This window comes from Oryx dammah, unplaced genomic scaffold (genome assembly GCF_014754425.2).
Source record: "Oryx dammah isolate SB20612 unplaced genomic scaffold, SCBI_Odam_1.1 HiC_scaffold_3, whole genome shotgun sequence".
In the NCBI taxonomy this organism is placed as follows: Eukaryota; Metazoa; Chordata; class Mammalia; order Artiodactyla; family Bovidae; genus Oryx; species Oryx dammah.
In genome coordinates, this window is record NW_024070187.1 from 108,901,091 (window position 1) to 108,916,072 (window position 14,982).

Consider the following 14,982-nt stretch of genomic DNA (forward strand, 5'->3'; position numbering starts at 1 on the left):
TCCTTGCCGAAGTTGCCTTACCTCAATATCCTACATGCATGCCTTTGCTCCACCCATGACCAGCCTAGCAAGTCTATGTTGCAGCTTGCAGGACTCCAGTTTAGTAGGTCAGTTTCAGCCTCGAATCTCACTGTTTAAAAATTTGTCAAGATAATTAGACCTATGAATTATGGTAGCTAGTATCAACAGTAAACATTGATTTACAGTATCTCTGACTGCACAGAATAATGCACGTGCCTTCTGCTTTGTTGCTGGTTGTATCCCCAGTGCCTGGTAGTGGCTGGCACATAGTAGGCACTCAATAGTGGATACATAAATGAATCAACAAGAACTAGGAAAATAAACATAGAAGGCCAGTGCCTCCAGCGATCTATAATCTGGTCAAATTGACCAGATATCAGTTCAGTTCAGTTCAGTCACTCAGTCGTGTCTGACTCTTTGAGACCTCATGGACTGCAGCACACCAGGCCTCCCTGCCCTTCACCAACTCCCAGAGTTTACTCAAACTCATATCCATTGAGTTGGTGATGCCATCCAACCATCTCATCCTCTATTATCCCCTTCTCCTCCCACCATCTATCTTTCCCAGCATCACGGTATTTTCAAATAAATCAGCTCTTCCCATCGGGTGGCCAAAGTATCGGAGTTTCAGCTTCAACATCAGTCCTTCCGATGAAGATTCAGATCTGATTTCCTTTAGGACGGACTGGTTGGATCTCCTTGCAGTCCAAGGGACTCTCAAGAGTCTTCTCCAACATCACAGTTCAAAAGCATCAATTTTTCAGCGCTCAGCTTTCTTTACAGTCCAACTCTCACATTCATACATGACTACTGGAAAAACCATAGCTTTGACTAGACGGACCTTTGTTGGCAAAGAAATATCTCTGTTTTCTAATATGCTGTCTAGGTTGGCTTTTCTTCCAAAGAGTAAGCATCTTTTAATTTCATGGCTGCAGTCACCATCTGCAGTGATTTTGGAGCCCCCCAAAATAAAGTCTGTCACTGTTTCCATTGTTTCCCCATCTTTTTGCCATGAAGTGATGGGACCAGATGCCATGATTAGTTTTCTGAATGTTGAACTATATCTAGTCTAGTCAAACTGACTATAATCTAGTCAAATTGACTAGGCCTAAAGACAGAAGGTGAGACCAATGAAACAGTCTACTGAAGTGTTCAGGAGCACCATGGCATGAATTAGAGGTTGAGGTTTTCTTCTCTAGGTGGGACCCCTGGACTTGAAAAACAAATCTCCCAGGCTTCACAAAGGGGAATGCCTCCTGGAAAACCTTTTATTGTGTTTGGGGGCTATACTTTATCAGCAGTGGAAGATTCTAGATATTCACCTTTGTAAATGAATGAGTTCACCCTTGAGGGCATAGTGAGCAGAGTGAAAACTGCAATAGAAAAATAGATCTTTCAGTTTAGTGTCATCAGAGAAAATGTGGGGAGGGTGAGTAGGATTTTCCTATTATTTATTATTTATTTTTTCTTTCAGCAAACATGACTCTTAATGCCACTATGCTGTGCTTAGTTGCTCATTCATGTCCAACTCTTTGCAATCCCATGGACTGTAGCCCACCAGGCTTCTCTGTCTATGGGGATTCTCCAGGCAAGAATACTGGAATAGGTGGCCATTCTCTCCTCCAGGGGGATCTTCCTAACCCGGGATCAAAGCGGGGTCTCCCACATTGCAGGGGGATTCTTGACCGTCTGAGCCACCAGGGAAGCACATGAATACTGGAGTTGGGTAGCCTATCCCTTCTCCAGGGGATCTTTCCAAGCCAGGAATCAAACCGGGATCTCCTGCATTGTAGGTGGGTTCTTTACCAGCTGAGTCACCAGGGAAACCTATTAGCTTAATGCTACCATTATCTAGATAATGGCACATCTCCTTTTTAATGTGCTCTAGAAACATTTTCCTCCTTCTTTTCCTTCCTCCCCCTCCCTCCACCACTCCCGCCTTCCTTCTTTTCTTTTTCATCTTTCCATCCTACAGCATTAATTGTGTAATTAATAATCAATAAAAAGTCCTTGGGAACCATGCTCCAGGTACTGTGGCAGAACCATGACCTATAAAGCAACTCGCAATCTAAAAGGGCAGATAGTCAAGGAAGCATATTAATAATTATGACCATGTGACACATAATAATAACAAAATTATTACAACAATGTTCAGAGTGTAGAACAGGTGTCAGCTCACTGTACCAGGGGGAGTCAAAAAAGACTGTGGCATTTGGGCTGGAAGGAAAGGAAGCATTAGGTGATGAAAAGAGGCATTCCAGGAACTAGAAGCATCGTGTGCAAAGGCCCAGAGTTATGAAATGACATGGCTGATTCAGCAAATCTGGTAGGATGGAGAGTGACAGGTGATCAAGGCAAAGTGGCAAGTTGCAAGTAAGTCCTGAAGGGGCCTGTCTGCTAGCAAGTTTGGACTTGATACTGTGGAAGTTAGGGAGTGGTTATTGACAAGGACAGTGTAACAGGATCATAGTTGCTTTGGGGACTATTAGAGGGGAAAGAATCAGAAGAAGAACTGTAGGGAAGTCAGCAAAGGGGTTACTGCAGGACAAAAGAAAGATTCAGAGCTAAAATATGAATGGGGAGAAGGCTAAGGGGTCTGCCTTTGATTCTACAGTAGAATTGACACACAATAGCTACCAATTGTTTTTGGAGGGGGAGAGACAGAGAAGAGGGCAACTCAAGTTTCCAGCTCGAAAACCTAGTTGTGTGATGATGCAATCAGTCAGATAGGGAGCAAAAGAGGAGGGAGATGGTAAGTTCAAGAATGGGTGCATGCTAAGTCGCTTCACTCATGTCCAACCCTTTGTGACACTATGGACTGTAGCCCGCCACGCTCCTCTGTCCATGAGACTTCCCAGGCAAGAGTATTGGAGTGGGTTGCCATTCCCCCTCCTCCAGGGGATCTTCCCAACCCAGGGATCAAACCCTCCTCTTTTTACCACTAATTCAGTTATGGACACACAGAATTCCTGGGCCTGAGATAGATGATGTTTTAAAAAATGATCATGTTAAAGTCACCTAGAAAGAAGATGTAGAAGTATAGAAGAGGACCAAGCTAAGGACTGTAAGATAAGAGAGATCTGTAAAAAGAAAGGAAGATGGAGGATAGGATGACAGAAGGTTTAGAAAAGCAGCAGGAGAACTAGAAATATGAAACAACCTGAAGATGGTGTTACCACAGGATGTCGTCTAGATAAAGCGCCCTGAAGTTGGACAGCATCCGTGTGGACCTTAATTTCTATTCCCTCCCACCCCCACCCCATAGCCAAGACTAATGTGCTCCCATCTGTTGACTAATCCTTTCCCACGCTGTGGGGTCACATTCACAGGCTGGGCAGCAGGGATAACCGCAGTCAAGGCCTAGCATCTGAATCAAAGCTCAGTATCATCTCTGTCTCATTGCCCTGTTGCCAAAACTTGTTCTCTGTTTCTGTGAGCTGGAGTCATCATTCCCTGTTTTTCTTCAAGTTCCTATACCGAATCCCTGTGTTTTCTTCTCTTTCCTCAGTAACCCAGTCCCTGGAGCCTGAGTCCTTCTTTAGGTTCCTAAGACAGAAGTCTTACCCCTTGGAGTCCAGATTATCTATTCCCTGATGTTAAAATTAGGAGTTGCCCTGTCTGTCTTTGCTCACGTTCTGTCAATGCCTGGAGCTATCTTGCCTTGCTTATACTTCCTCGGAGCATCGGGGTGGTGTTTGGGCAGCTCTTGCCAACCAGCAACTGATAAAGGGACTCTCATATTACTACAGTATGTTTATAGCTATTAGTTCCTAAAACTATTTGTTAATTCACGATACCTTCCTGCAGTGCATGCATTTGACAACACTTGGGTGCCTACTGTGTGCCAGAATTGTTCCAGGTGCTGAGGATGCAATGGTGAACAAAACAATGTGCCTTCTGAAAACTGGGGAGGGCAGATAAACAGTTGAAGTACAGGGTGGGCCCCCTGGAGAAAAATCAAACCACCTGTGAGGGAGAAGGGGGACTTTGCAGGTGGCGCAGTGGTCAAGAATCTGCCTGCCATTGCAGAAGACACAAGAGATGCAGGTTCGATCCCTGGGTCAGGAATATCCCCCGGAGAAGGGAATGGCAACCCATTCCAGTATTCTTGCCTGGAAAATTCCATGGACAAGAAGATCTGGCAGGCTACAGTCGATGAGGCTGCAAAGAGTCAGACATGACTGAGTGACTGAGCACCCCTGGGGGAGAGGAGGCTAGAATGGAGGGAGGGGGTTGCTGTTTTACAACAGCAGGCAGGGAAGACAGATAGCACTGAGAAAATGAGCTTGAGCACATACCTCCAAGTAGAGAGAGAGAGATTAAAAAAGAAAAAAAAAAAAAAAAGTGACAGAGTGAGCCCTGCTGGTATTGAGGGGACAAATATTCCAGGCAGTGGGAATGGCAAGAGCTAAGGCCCTGAGGCTAACTTGGCTTGGTGTGGTAAAGAAATAAGCATTACACTGTAGGGTAGAAGTTGTCAGAAGGATTAGTGAGGGCAGGAGGCCATGACGGAGAACTTTTCAGTTACTGAAAACATTGTGACTTTCAGTTAAATAAGTATTTCACCAGAGGAGCTGATGTCATCTGTCTGAAAGTAGCATTCTGGCTGCCTCAAGGAGAGTAGATTGTAGACAAGAGCCAAAGCTGGGTAACTGGTTAGGATTTGAGAGCAACGAACCAGAGGAGAGAGCATGGTGGCCTGGGCCATATTGCTTGAGGTGGGAGTGGTGAGAAGTGCTTGGATTGTGGGTATAACTTAAAGGTAGGACATGTAGTATGAAATAATGGCTTGGATATCCTGTTAAAAAAAAAAGTCAAGAAGGACCCCAAAGTTTTTGGCCTAAGTAGCTACAACAGTGAAGGGCTATTTACCCAGATGGGGATTAATGAGGTTATTGTTCAGTTGTTAACTTCTATCTGACTCTTTGCAACCCCATGTACTGCAGCATGCCAGGCTCCCCTGTCCTCCACTATATCTCTTGGAGTTTGCCCAAATTGATGTCCATTAAATCTGTGATACTGAATGGTTTGCATTGGAGACGAACAGAGATCATTCTGTCGTTTTTGAGATTGCATCCAAGTACTGCATTTCGGACACTGTTGTTGACCATGATGGCTACTCCATTTCTTCTGAGGGATTCCTGCCCGCAGTAGTAGATGTAATGGTCATCTGAGTTAAATTCACCCATTCCAGTCCATTTTAGTTCGCTGATTCCTAGAATGTCGACATTCACCCTTGCCATCTCTTGTTTGACCACTTCCAATTTGCCTTGATTCATGGACCTGACATTCCAGGTTCCTATGCAATATTGCTCTTTACAGCATGGGATCTTGCTTCTATCACCAGTCACATCCACAACTGGGTATTGTTTTTGCTTTGGCTCCATCCCTTCATTCTTTCTGGAGTTATTTCTCCACTGATCTCCAATAGCATATTGGGCACCTAATGACCTGGGGAGTTCCTCTTTTGGTATCCTATCATTTTGCCTTTTCATACTGTTCATGGGGTTCTCAAGGCAAGAATACTGAAGTGGCTTGCCATTCCCTTCTCCAGTGGACCACATTCTGTCAGGCCTCTCCACCATGACCCACCCGTCTTGGGTTGCCCTGCAAGCATGGCTTGGTTTCATTGAGTTAGACGAGGCTGTGGTCCTAGTGTGATTAGATTGACTAGTTTTCTGTGAGTATGGTTTCAGTGTGTCTGCCCTCTGATGCCCTCTTGCAACACTTACCATCTTACTTGGGTTTCTCCTAGCTTGGCATGGGGTATCTCTTCATGGCTGCTCCAGCAAAGCACAGCCGCTGTTCCTAACCTTGGACGAGGGTTATCTCCTTACCATGCCGTTCCGGACCTTCAACGAGGGATAGCTCCTCTAGACCCTCCTGTGCCTTCACAGCCACCACTGCTAGGGTTGCTCCTCCCGGCCGCCAGCCCTGGCCTCGGGCGTGGGTGGCTCCTCCCAGCTGCCTCCCCTGGCCTTGGGCTCGGGGTGGCTCCTCAAGGTCACTGCCCCTGGCCTCAGGTGCGAGGTGGCTTCTCCTGGCCGCCCAGGCAAACCATTCAATATCACAGTTATCCAAGTCTATGCCCCAACCAGTAACGCTGAAGAAACTGAAGTTGAATGGTTTTATGAAGACCTACAAGATCTTTTAGAACTAACACCCAAAAAAGATGTCCTTTTCATTATAGGGGACTGGAATGCAAAAGTAGGAAGTCAAGAAACACCTGGAGTAACAGGCAAATTTGGCCTTGGAATGCAGAATGAAGCAAGGCAAAGACTAATAGAGTTCTGCCAAGAAAATGCACTGGTCATAGCAAACACCCTCTTCCAATAACACAAGAGAAGTACATCACCAGATGGTCAACACTGAAATCAGATTGATTAAATTCTTTGCAGCCAAAGATGGAGAAGCTCTATATAGTCAACAAAAACAAGACCGGGAGCTGACTGTGGCTTAGATCATGAACTCCTTATTGCCAAATTCAGACTTAAATTGAAGAAAGTAGGGAAAACCGCTAGACCATTCAGGTATGACCTAAATCAAATCCCTTATGATTATACAGTGGAAGTGAGAAATAGATTTAAGGGTCTGGATCTGATAGAGTGCCTGATGAACTATGGAATGAGGTTCGTGACATTGTACAGGAGACAGGGATCAAGACCATCCCCATGGAAAAAAAACGCAAAAAAGCAAAATGGCTGTCTGGGGAGGCCTTACAAATAGCTGTGAAAAGAAGAGAAGCGAAAAGCCAAGGAGAAAAGAAAAGATATAAGTATCTGAATGCAGAGTTCCAGAGAATAGCAAGAAGAGATAAGAAAGTCTTCTTCAGCAATCCATGCAAAGAAATAGAGGAAAAGAACAGAATGGGAAAGACTAGAGATCTCTTCAACAGAATTAGAGATACCAAGGGAACATTTCATGCAAAGATGGGCTTGATAAAGGACAGAAATGGTATGGACCTAACAGAAGCAGAAGATATTAAGAAGAGGTGGCAAAAATACACAGAAGAACTGTACAAAAAAGATCTTCACGACCCGGATAATCATGATGATGTGATCAGTCATCTAGAGCCAGATATCTTGGAATGTGAAGTCAAGTGGGCCTTAGAAAGCATCACTACGAACAAAGCTAGTGGAGGTGATGGAATTCCAGTTGAGCTGTTTCAAATCCTGAAAGATGATGCTGTGAAAGTGCTGCACTCAATATGTCAGCAAGTTTGGAAAACTCAGCAGTGGCCACAGGACTGGAAAAGGTCACTTTTCATTCCAATCCCAAAGAAAGGCAATGCCAAAGAATGCTCAAACTACTGCACAATTGCACTCATCTCACATGCTAGTAAAGTAATGCTCAAAATTCTCCAAGCCAGACTTCAGCAATACGTGAACCTTGAACTCCCTGATGTTCAAGCCGGTTTTAGAAAAGGCAGAGGAACCAGAGATCAAATTGCCAACATCCTCTGGATCATGGAAAAAGCAAGAGAGTTCCAGAAAAACATCTATTTCTGCTTTATTGACTATGCCAAAGCCTTTGACTGTGTGGACCACAATACACTGTGGAAAATTCTGAAAGAGATGGGAATACCAGACCACCTAACCTGCCTCTTGAGAAACCTATATGCAGGTCAGGAGGCAACAGTTAGAACTGGACATGGAACAACAGACTGGTTTCAAATAGGAAAAGGAGTACGTCAAGGCTGTATATTGTCACCCTGCTTATTTAACTTATATGCAGAGTACATCATCAGAAACGCTGGACTGGAAGAAAAACAAGCTGGAATCAAGATTGCCGGGAGAAATATCAATAATCTCAGATATGCAGATGACACCGCCCTTATGGCAGAAAGTGAAGAGGAGCTAAAAAGCCTCTTGATGAAAGTGAAAGAGGAGAGAGAAAAAGTTGGCTTAAAGCTTTTCAGAAAATGAAGATCATGGCATCTGGTCCCATCACTTCATGGGAAATAGATGGGGAAACAGTGGAAACAGTGTCAGACTTTATTTTTTGGGGCTCCAAAATCACTGCACTTGGTGACTGCAGCCATGATATTAAAAGACACTTACTCCTTGGAAGAAAAGTTATGATCAACCTAGATAGTATATTCAAAAGCAGAGACACTGCTTTGCCAACTAAAGTCCGTCTAGTCAAGGCTACGGTTTTTCCTGTGGTCACGTATGGATGTGAGAGTTGGACTGTGAAGAAGGCTGAGCACTGAAGAATTGATGCGTTTGAACTGTGGTGTTGGAGAAGACTCTTGAAGGTCCCTTGGACTGCAAGGAGATCCAACCAGTCCATTCTGAAGGAGATCATCCCTGGGATTTGTTTGGAAAGGAATGATGCTAAAGCTGAAGCTCCAGTACTTTGGACACCTCATGTGAAGAGTTGACTCATTGGAAAAGACTCTGATGCTGGGAGAGATTGGGTGCAGGAGGAGAAGGGGACGACCCAGGATGAGATGGCTGGATGGCATCACTGACTCAATGGACCTGAGTCTGAGTGAACTCCGGGAGATGGTGATGGACAGGGAGGCCTGGCGTGCTGTGATTCATGGGGTCGCAAAGAGTCGGACACGACTGAGGACTGAACTGAACTGAAGTCAGTGATGTTATCTAACCAACTCATTCTCTGCTGCTCCCTGCTTCTCCTGCCTTCAATGTTTTCCAGGGTCAGGGTCTCTTCCAATGAATGGGCTCTTCCCATCAGGGGGCCCAAGTATTGGGGCTTCAGCTTCAGCATGAGTCCTCCCAATGAATATTTAGGACTGATTTCCTTTAGGATGGATGGTTTGCTTTCCTTGCAGTCCAATAAGGAAGTGGGGAGTTCAACTTGGGGCATGTTAAATTTGGGATGTCTAGGAAGCTGTGTCCTGAGCAAGCATGGGAAGGATGTGGTCCACCAGTGAGGGGCTGGCCTTAGACCAGAAATGGGGTGAGGACACGCCCTCCATGTACCAGGAGGGGAAGGTGAGGTATATGGGGGACAGATGCAGAGACTGGAAAGGGGAGCTGTGAGGATCTGGGGAAGCTCACCTATAATTGCTTCTATCTTCTCAGTGAAATAGGAAGTCAAGTGAGCAACTGAGAGTGATAACAGGAGGTATAAGGAGGCTTTAAGACAGAGAAAGTGAAAAATGGTCTTCTAGGACAGTGTTCTTCAGTTTCAGCTCATGACCTAATCATGAGTCTAAAATTAGAGATCTGAAATCATCCTGCTTATTTAACTTATATGAAGAGAACATCAGGCGAAATGCCAGGCTGGATGAAGCACAAGCTGGAATCAAGATTGCCGGGAGACACATCCATAACTTGATATGTAGATGACACCACCTTTATGGCAAAAGCAAAGAGGAACTAATGAGCCTCTTGATGAAAGTGAAAGAGGAGAGTGAAAAAGTTGGCTTAAAGCTCAACATTCAGAAAACGAAGATCATGGCATCTGATCCCATCACTTCATGGCAAATAGATGGGAAACAGTGGAAACAGTGTCCAGACTTTGTTTTTTGGGGCTCCAAAATCACTGCAGATGGTGACTGCAGCCATGAAATTAAAAGATGCTTACTCCTTGGAAGAAAAGCTATGACCAATCTACAGCATATTAAAAAGTAGAGACAATACCAACAAAAGTCTGTCTAGTCAAAGCTATGGTTTTTCCAGTAGTCATGTATGGATGTGAGAGCTGGACCATAAAGTAAGCTGATCACTGAAGAATTGATGCTTTTTTTTTTTTTTTTTATTTGGATTTTCCATATCCTTTAATGAATTGCAAATATATTAACAGAAAAGACTTTCCCCCCCAAGACTGTACAATTTCTGAAATAAGTCAGGAAAAGCAAAAAAAGACACAAAATTACATTGTTTCAATGCATATATAACACACACATCACACCCACACTTGCATTTTCCCAGGTTTTCACAAAGAAAACAGGTCACCATATTTTTCTTGAAGACCCATACTATACTCTGGCTAAACAGAGACTTGCAAACTTTTTTCTTCAAAAAGAGCATTTTTAATAGACTAAATACTGGTTATCACTGAGTTTTTGTTTAAGGTACAACAGCAGCATGGTTCAAATATTACTTGCAGTTCTTGGAAAAAAATAAAAATTTTAAAGTAATGAAATACAGAAAAAGTAGGACCACCTTTCATTATTTTGAGTACCATTGTTCTCTTGAAAAAATATTTCCAACCTTCTAAAATCCCAGAGTTAAGAACCATTTCCAAGGGGGAAAAATATCCATTGCCACAACTCCATTGAACTGTGGAGTTGGAGAAGACCCTTGAGTCTCTTGGTCAGCAAGGAGTTTAACCCAGTCCATCCTAAAGGAAACCAGTCCTGAATATTCATTGGAAGGAGTGACGATGAAGCTAAAGCTCCAATACTTTGGCGAAGAACTGACTCAGAAAAGACCCTGATGCTGGGAAAGAGTGAAGGCAGGAGAAGGGGATGACAGGATGAGATGGCTGGATGGCGTCACCGACTCCATGGACATGAGTTTGAGCAAGCTCTGGGAGTTGGTGATAGACAGAGAAGCCTGGAGTGCTGCAGTCTATGAGATGGCAAAGAGTCAGACATGACCGAGCGACTGAACTGACTAGTGATTTTAAAAAGTAAAATTTTAAAAGAGTTTGTTTCATGTATTGAGGTAAAATTGCTTAATAAAAGCTTTATCTCAGGCGCATGTGTGTATATGTGTGTCCTGGGTTGTAGCAAAATATTTTTAAAACCATTGGCCCACACCAGTGGCTGGAAATGAACAAGGGACTGTCGAATTCAAGTCAAGGACTGAGTTACTGGTCATGCAATTAATAAAATTTTCATGTAAAAATGATTAGGATATAGACTCATAAGGTCTTGGCTTTGAACTTGCTAGATAGAGCAGCAGTCCGCAGTGTTTTTGGCACCAGGGACCAGTTTTGCGGAAGACAATTTTCCCATGGATGGGGTGGGGGGATGGTTTCAGGATGATTCAAGCACATTACATTTATTGTGCACTTTATTTCTATTATTAACATCAGTTTTACCTCAGATCATTAGGCATTAGATCCTGGAGGCTGGGGATTCCTGGGCTAGGGGTCCCCAACTTCTTTCCTCCCACGCAGCTCTACCTGCACTGTAGGAAAAGTATTTTCAATGATGGGACACTCATCAGCTTGAAAGTTCTAGCTTTCAGAATATAACTTGGGACCCTCAGGACACAATTGGAGCTGTTACTGTGGTGAGCAGAGGGCATGGCAGTGGGGCTTCACAATTCAGTGCACTTAATATGAACTTTGACCTTATTATGTAATACCAAACTCAATGGCATTTTTCCATTTTGGAGAGCTCAGAAGGTTCTAAACCGAAACTAGTCTCAGCACACAAAGAAATCTTGTTTTTGTTCAAACTTTACCCCAGAATGACACCATTTAGCTTTTAAATGTATGCTCTCTTTCTCTACGTTGCACTAACTGCAATTTTAATGGATGATTGAGCTAATTTTAGTGCCTGCCTTTTCAAGATTTGTCTTGGATCCTCAGACGAGGCCAGTCAAATATAACTTTACTTAGGAAAAAAAGAAAAAGATTTGTTCATTTTAAGATTTTTATATGCCTCAGTTGCTGAACACTTTCCTTGCCAAATGGGTTAGTGAGTATTAACAGATATGTCAACAGGTGTTGTGAAAATAGCTATTTATATTTTTAATTCTGAGGAGCTCAGGTTATTTTCCAGATATTGCTAATTTAGAGTAAAAAAGGAATCCTCTGGCTTTATATTTTGCTTGACTGTTAAAAATGGTTTTGAGGTTACTAATTCAAACCAATTTTTTATACATCCACTGATTTCTAAACCATTTATGAGTTGTTTTTAAAAAGTACTTTCTCCTTATTTGACGGCAATGTCAAACTTAGTTCATTAGACAGGAAAACATAAACGTTATACGTAGAAGGTATTTTCCCCATGGAATGTTTTTCTCTCTACTGTATTTATTTTGATTTGGATAAATTTGAAACACTGAAGTAACAAAAGCGGGAATGAAATTTAACTAATAGAGAATGAGGACTCATAAAAATGTACTCTTGCCTACAGCGGTAAAAGTATGCTAATTAACAACACGAAATATTTAATCTTAGTTCAGTTGTAAACCCAAACCAGATAGACTCTAAACCCATTTCTATTGCTTTTGAGATTATTAGTCTATGTTACTCTATTTTCTAGAGTTCTTTCAGTAGTTTTTCTCTAATGCCAAGAAAAGTTAAAATGGGAAAAGAGGAACATAAAATTCAGTAGCTTACTAGTATGGATCACTCTGCTGTTCCTTTATCTAGACCCTCATATACATATCTCCCTCTATCTATCTACTTCTCTATGTTAAATGTTTCTTGAGGAAATACACAGGTTGGGGGCCTCTTCTGTCGCTTCCAACAAGAGCTCTACCATGGAAAGCTCTCCTCTTCCGTTTTGCAAGTCTCAACAAGTCTGTTGCTGAGTCAGAATCTCCTTTTCCTCCCTGTTGTCAAGAAGTCTTTCTCCCTTGAAAATTCATAAAGCTTTGGAAACAGCTAAGTCTCCCGGGGGAAGGGGCGGGGATGCCTGAACTAGCGCGGCTGGGGAGGAGTCGCCCACCCCGCGGCCCCCCGGCCCCGCGCGGGCCGCGCTTTCCCGACCGGGAGGGCTGGGGAGCGGGCCAGGCTTTCCCCCGGGAGCTCGCCGCGGGGTCCGTCGTGTGCGCGTCTGCGTGTAAACCGCCGCGCGGGGCCGCGGGGTTTGCGGGGACTTTTGTTCGTCATCACTGAAGTAAAAACGTTTGGGACGCGGCCGGGGCTTCGTGTTTCCGCGACAGGGAACACTTCCCCGCGGTGGTGGGAAGGCGGATGACAGCACGCGGCGCGAAAGCCTTAAAAAAAAAAAAAAAAAAACACGGAAAGCCGCGCGAAAAGGCGCTTTCCAGGGCGAGCCGCCCGGCCGCCTGCGAGGCGGCCGAGTCCTGCACACTCCCGCCGGCCAGAGGCCTCCCGCGCCAAGCCCCGGGGTGGGGACACGAGGCGCCGGGGTTCCCGCGCGGCCGCTGACGCGGAGAGCCACTCCCGGGCCTCAGTTTCCCCCGTGGGCCAGCGCCGCCTAGAGCGGACCCCTATCCCGGCGGCCGGGGCTCCCGTGACCCAGGGAGGGGCCCTGAGAGAGACGCGGGCAGAGGGCAGGTGGCGCGCGCGACCTGCCGCAGACTCGGCCGGGACCCCGCGCCCGGAGGGGCGGTTGCCCAGGAATCGTCCGAGCCGCGCGCGCGCGCTGAGCGCTCAGGCGTCGCCGGCCGCCCGCCTGTCCAACCGACCGCTCCTTTTCCCGGACGCGGGGGTAGCCTGAGGAGACGCGGCACCCGCGCTCGCCCCCGCCCTCCCGAGAACGCGAGCGCGTCCCCGGCCCTCATCTGTATATTCATGAGGCGGGGGGGCGGGGCAGTGGGGGGCGCGGCGGCCGCTGGCACGCGCCTGCCGGGACGCACCGCGGGGGGCGGCGCGATTGTGAGGTGGCGCTGACGCACGTTCCGGGCTTCTTAAGCGGCCTGGGCGGCGGCGGCCGCGGCGGCCGCGGCGGCGGAGCCCGAGCCGGTCTCGGGAGGTGGCGGTGAGCGCCGCGAGGGGTGGCGGGGGCCCAAGTCGGTGCCCCTTGGCTCAGTCACGGTGTCCCTCTTTCACTGACTCCCTCCGCCCCACCTCCTTCCACCACGGCTTCTCCACCTCAGATCCGGCGGCTTCTTAGGCAGGGCGGCGGCGGCGGACGGGGCGCGTCTCCTCCCGCGACCGCCGGCCTGATAAATGAGGGACTTCGGCTTTGGGGTGCTGCACACCGCCCCTCTCCGAAGCAACAGCCCCGGGTCCCTGTTCAGTGGCGGGGCGTACTGTCCCTCCGCCGCGGGACCCGCCGCCCCACTGCCCTCCGCCACGCCCTTCGGCCCGCTCTCGCCGCCGCCGTTGCCTGTCACCGGCTTCTCGGAGGCCGCCTCCCCCTTGTCGATCCCCCTCGGCTGCGGCGGCGCGGACCGCTCGGCTGCTGCCGCCGCTGCTTCCTCTTCCTCCCCGTTCCTGGCGCATCAGCAGACCATGCAGGATGAGCTGCTGCCGGGGCTGACACAGCAGCCGGCGCGGCCGCTCTCGGGGGCGGCGGCCACGGAGAAACTCCCCAACCACCACCCCGGCGGCGGCACGAACGCGGGTGTGACCCACCTCCTCCCCTCCCAGGACTTCAAACCGAGTCTGCACCACCCCTCCTCCTCCTCCGCCTCCTGCTGCTGCTGCCGCCGCACCTCCTCCCCGCAGGACTTCAGTAAGCGGCAGCAGCAGCAGCTGAGCAGCCAGAAGAGGAAAGAGTTCAGCCCTCCCCATCTTCCCCACCCTCCGGACTCGAAGCCGCTGCCGCCGTCGCTCCACTGCCCGGGCCGGTTCAGCCCGCCGCCGCCGCCGCCGCCGCCCGGCCAGCTCCTCCAGCCGGCGCCGACCGTCCAGCGCCAGCAGCCGCCGCCGCCGCAGTTCAGCCTCCCGCACCCGCAGCACCTCCCGCCGCAGGACTTCGCCCCGCGGCAGCGCCCGGCCGACCTGCCCCCGCTCCCGCAGCTCCAGCCTTCGCCGCCCGCAGCCCCGCGGCGCCGCCACGGAGGCGCGGGCAGCCCTCGCAAGACCCCGGCCGCGGGCGAGGGCAGCGCCGCCGAGCCCCCCAATGCGGGCTTGGCCCCCTCGACGCCGCCGGTGAACCCCGCGCCGGGCTCCATGGAGTCTCCCAACCATCCTCTGCTTAACAGTCCCAGTAACCTCCTGCCCGGCGGGGCGCTCGGCGCGGGCGCCTTCAGCAGCCTGCAGAGCCCAGACCTTCCGCACCCGGGCGGCGGCGGCGGCGGCGGCGGCGGCGGCAGCGGGGGCGGGGGGCCCCCCGGAGGCGGAGGGGGAGGCGGCTCCGCGTCGCCGCCGCCGCTGCCCGGCTTCGGCACCCCC

At 48.2% G+C, this 14,982-nt stretch overlaps 1 protein-coding gene across 1 annotated transcript in view; it reads left to right on the forward strand.

Moving 5' to 3' along the window:
• The first annotated feature begins 13,576 nt into the window (after positions 1-13,576).
• CPEB2 (cytoplasmic polyadenylation element binding protein 2) overlaps positions 13,577-14,982 on the forward strand; it is a 78,189-nt gene continuing 76,783 nt past the window's right edge. The window contains exon 1 of the mRNA XM_040237337.1: positions 13,577-14,890. Within this exon, the coding sequence (XP_040093271.1) occupies positions 13,813-14,890 (1,078 nt within the window). The 5' untranslated portion in view covers positions 13,577-13,812. The remainder of the gene's footprint in view (positions 14,891-14,982) is intronic.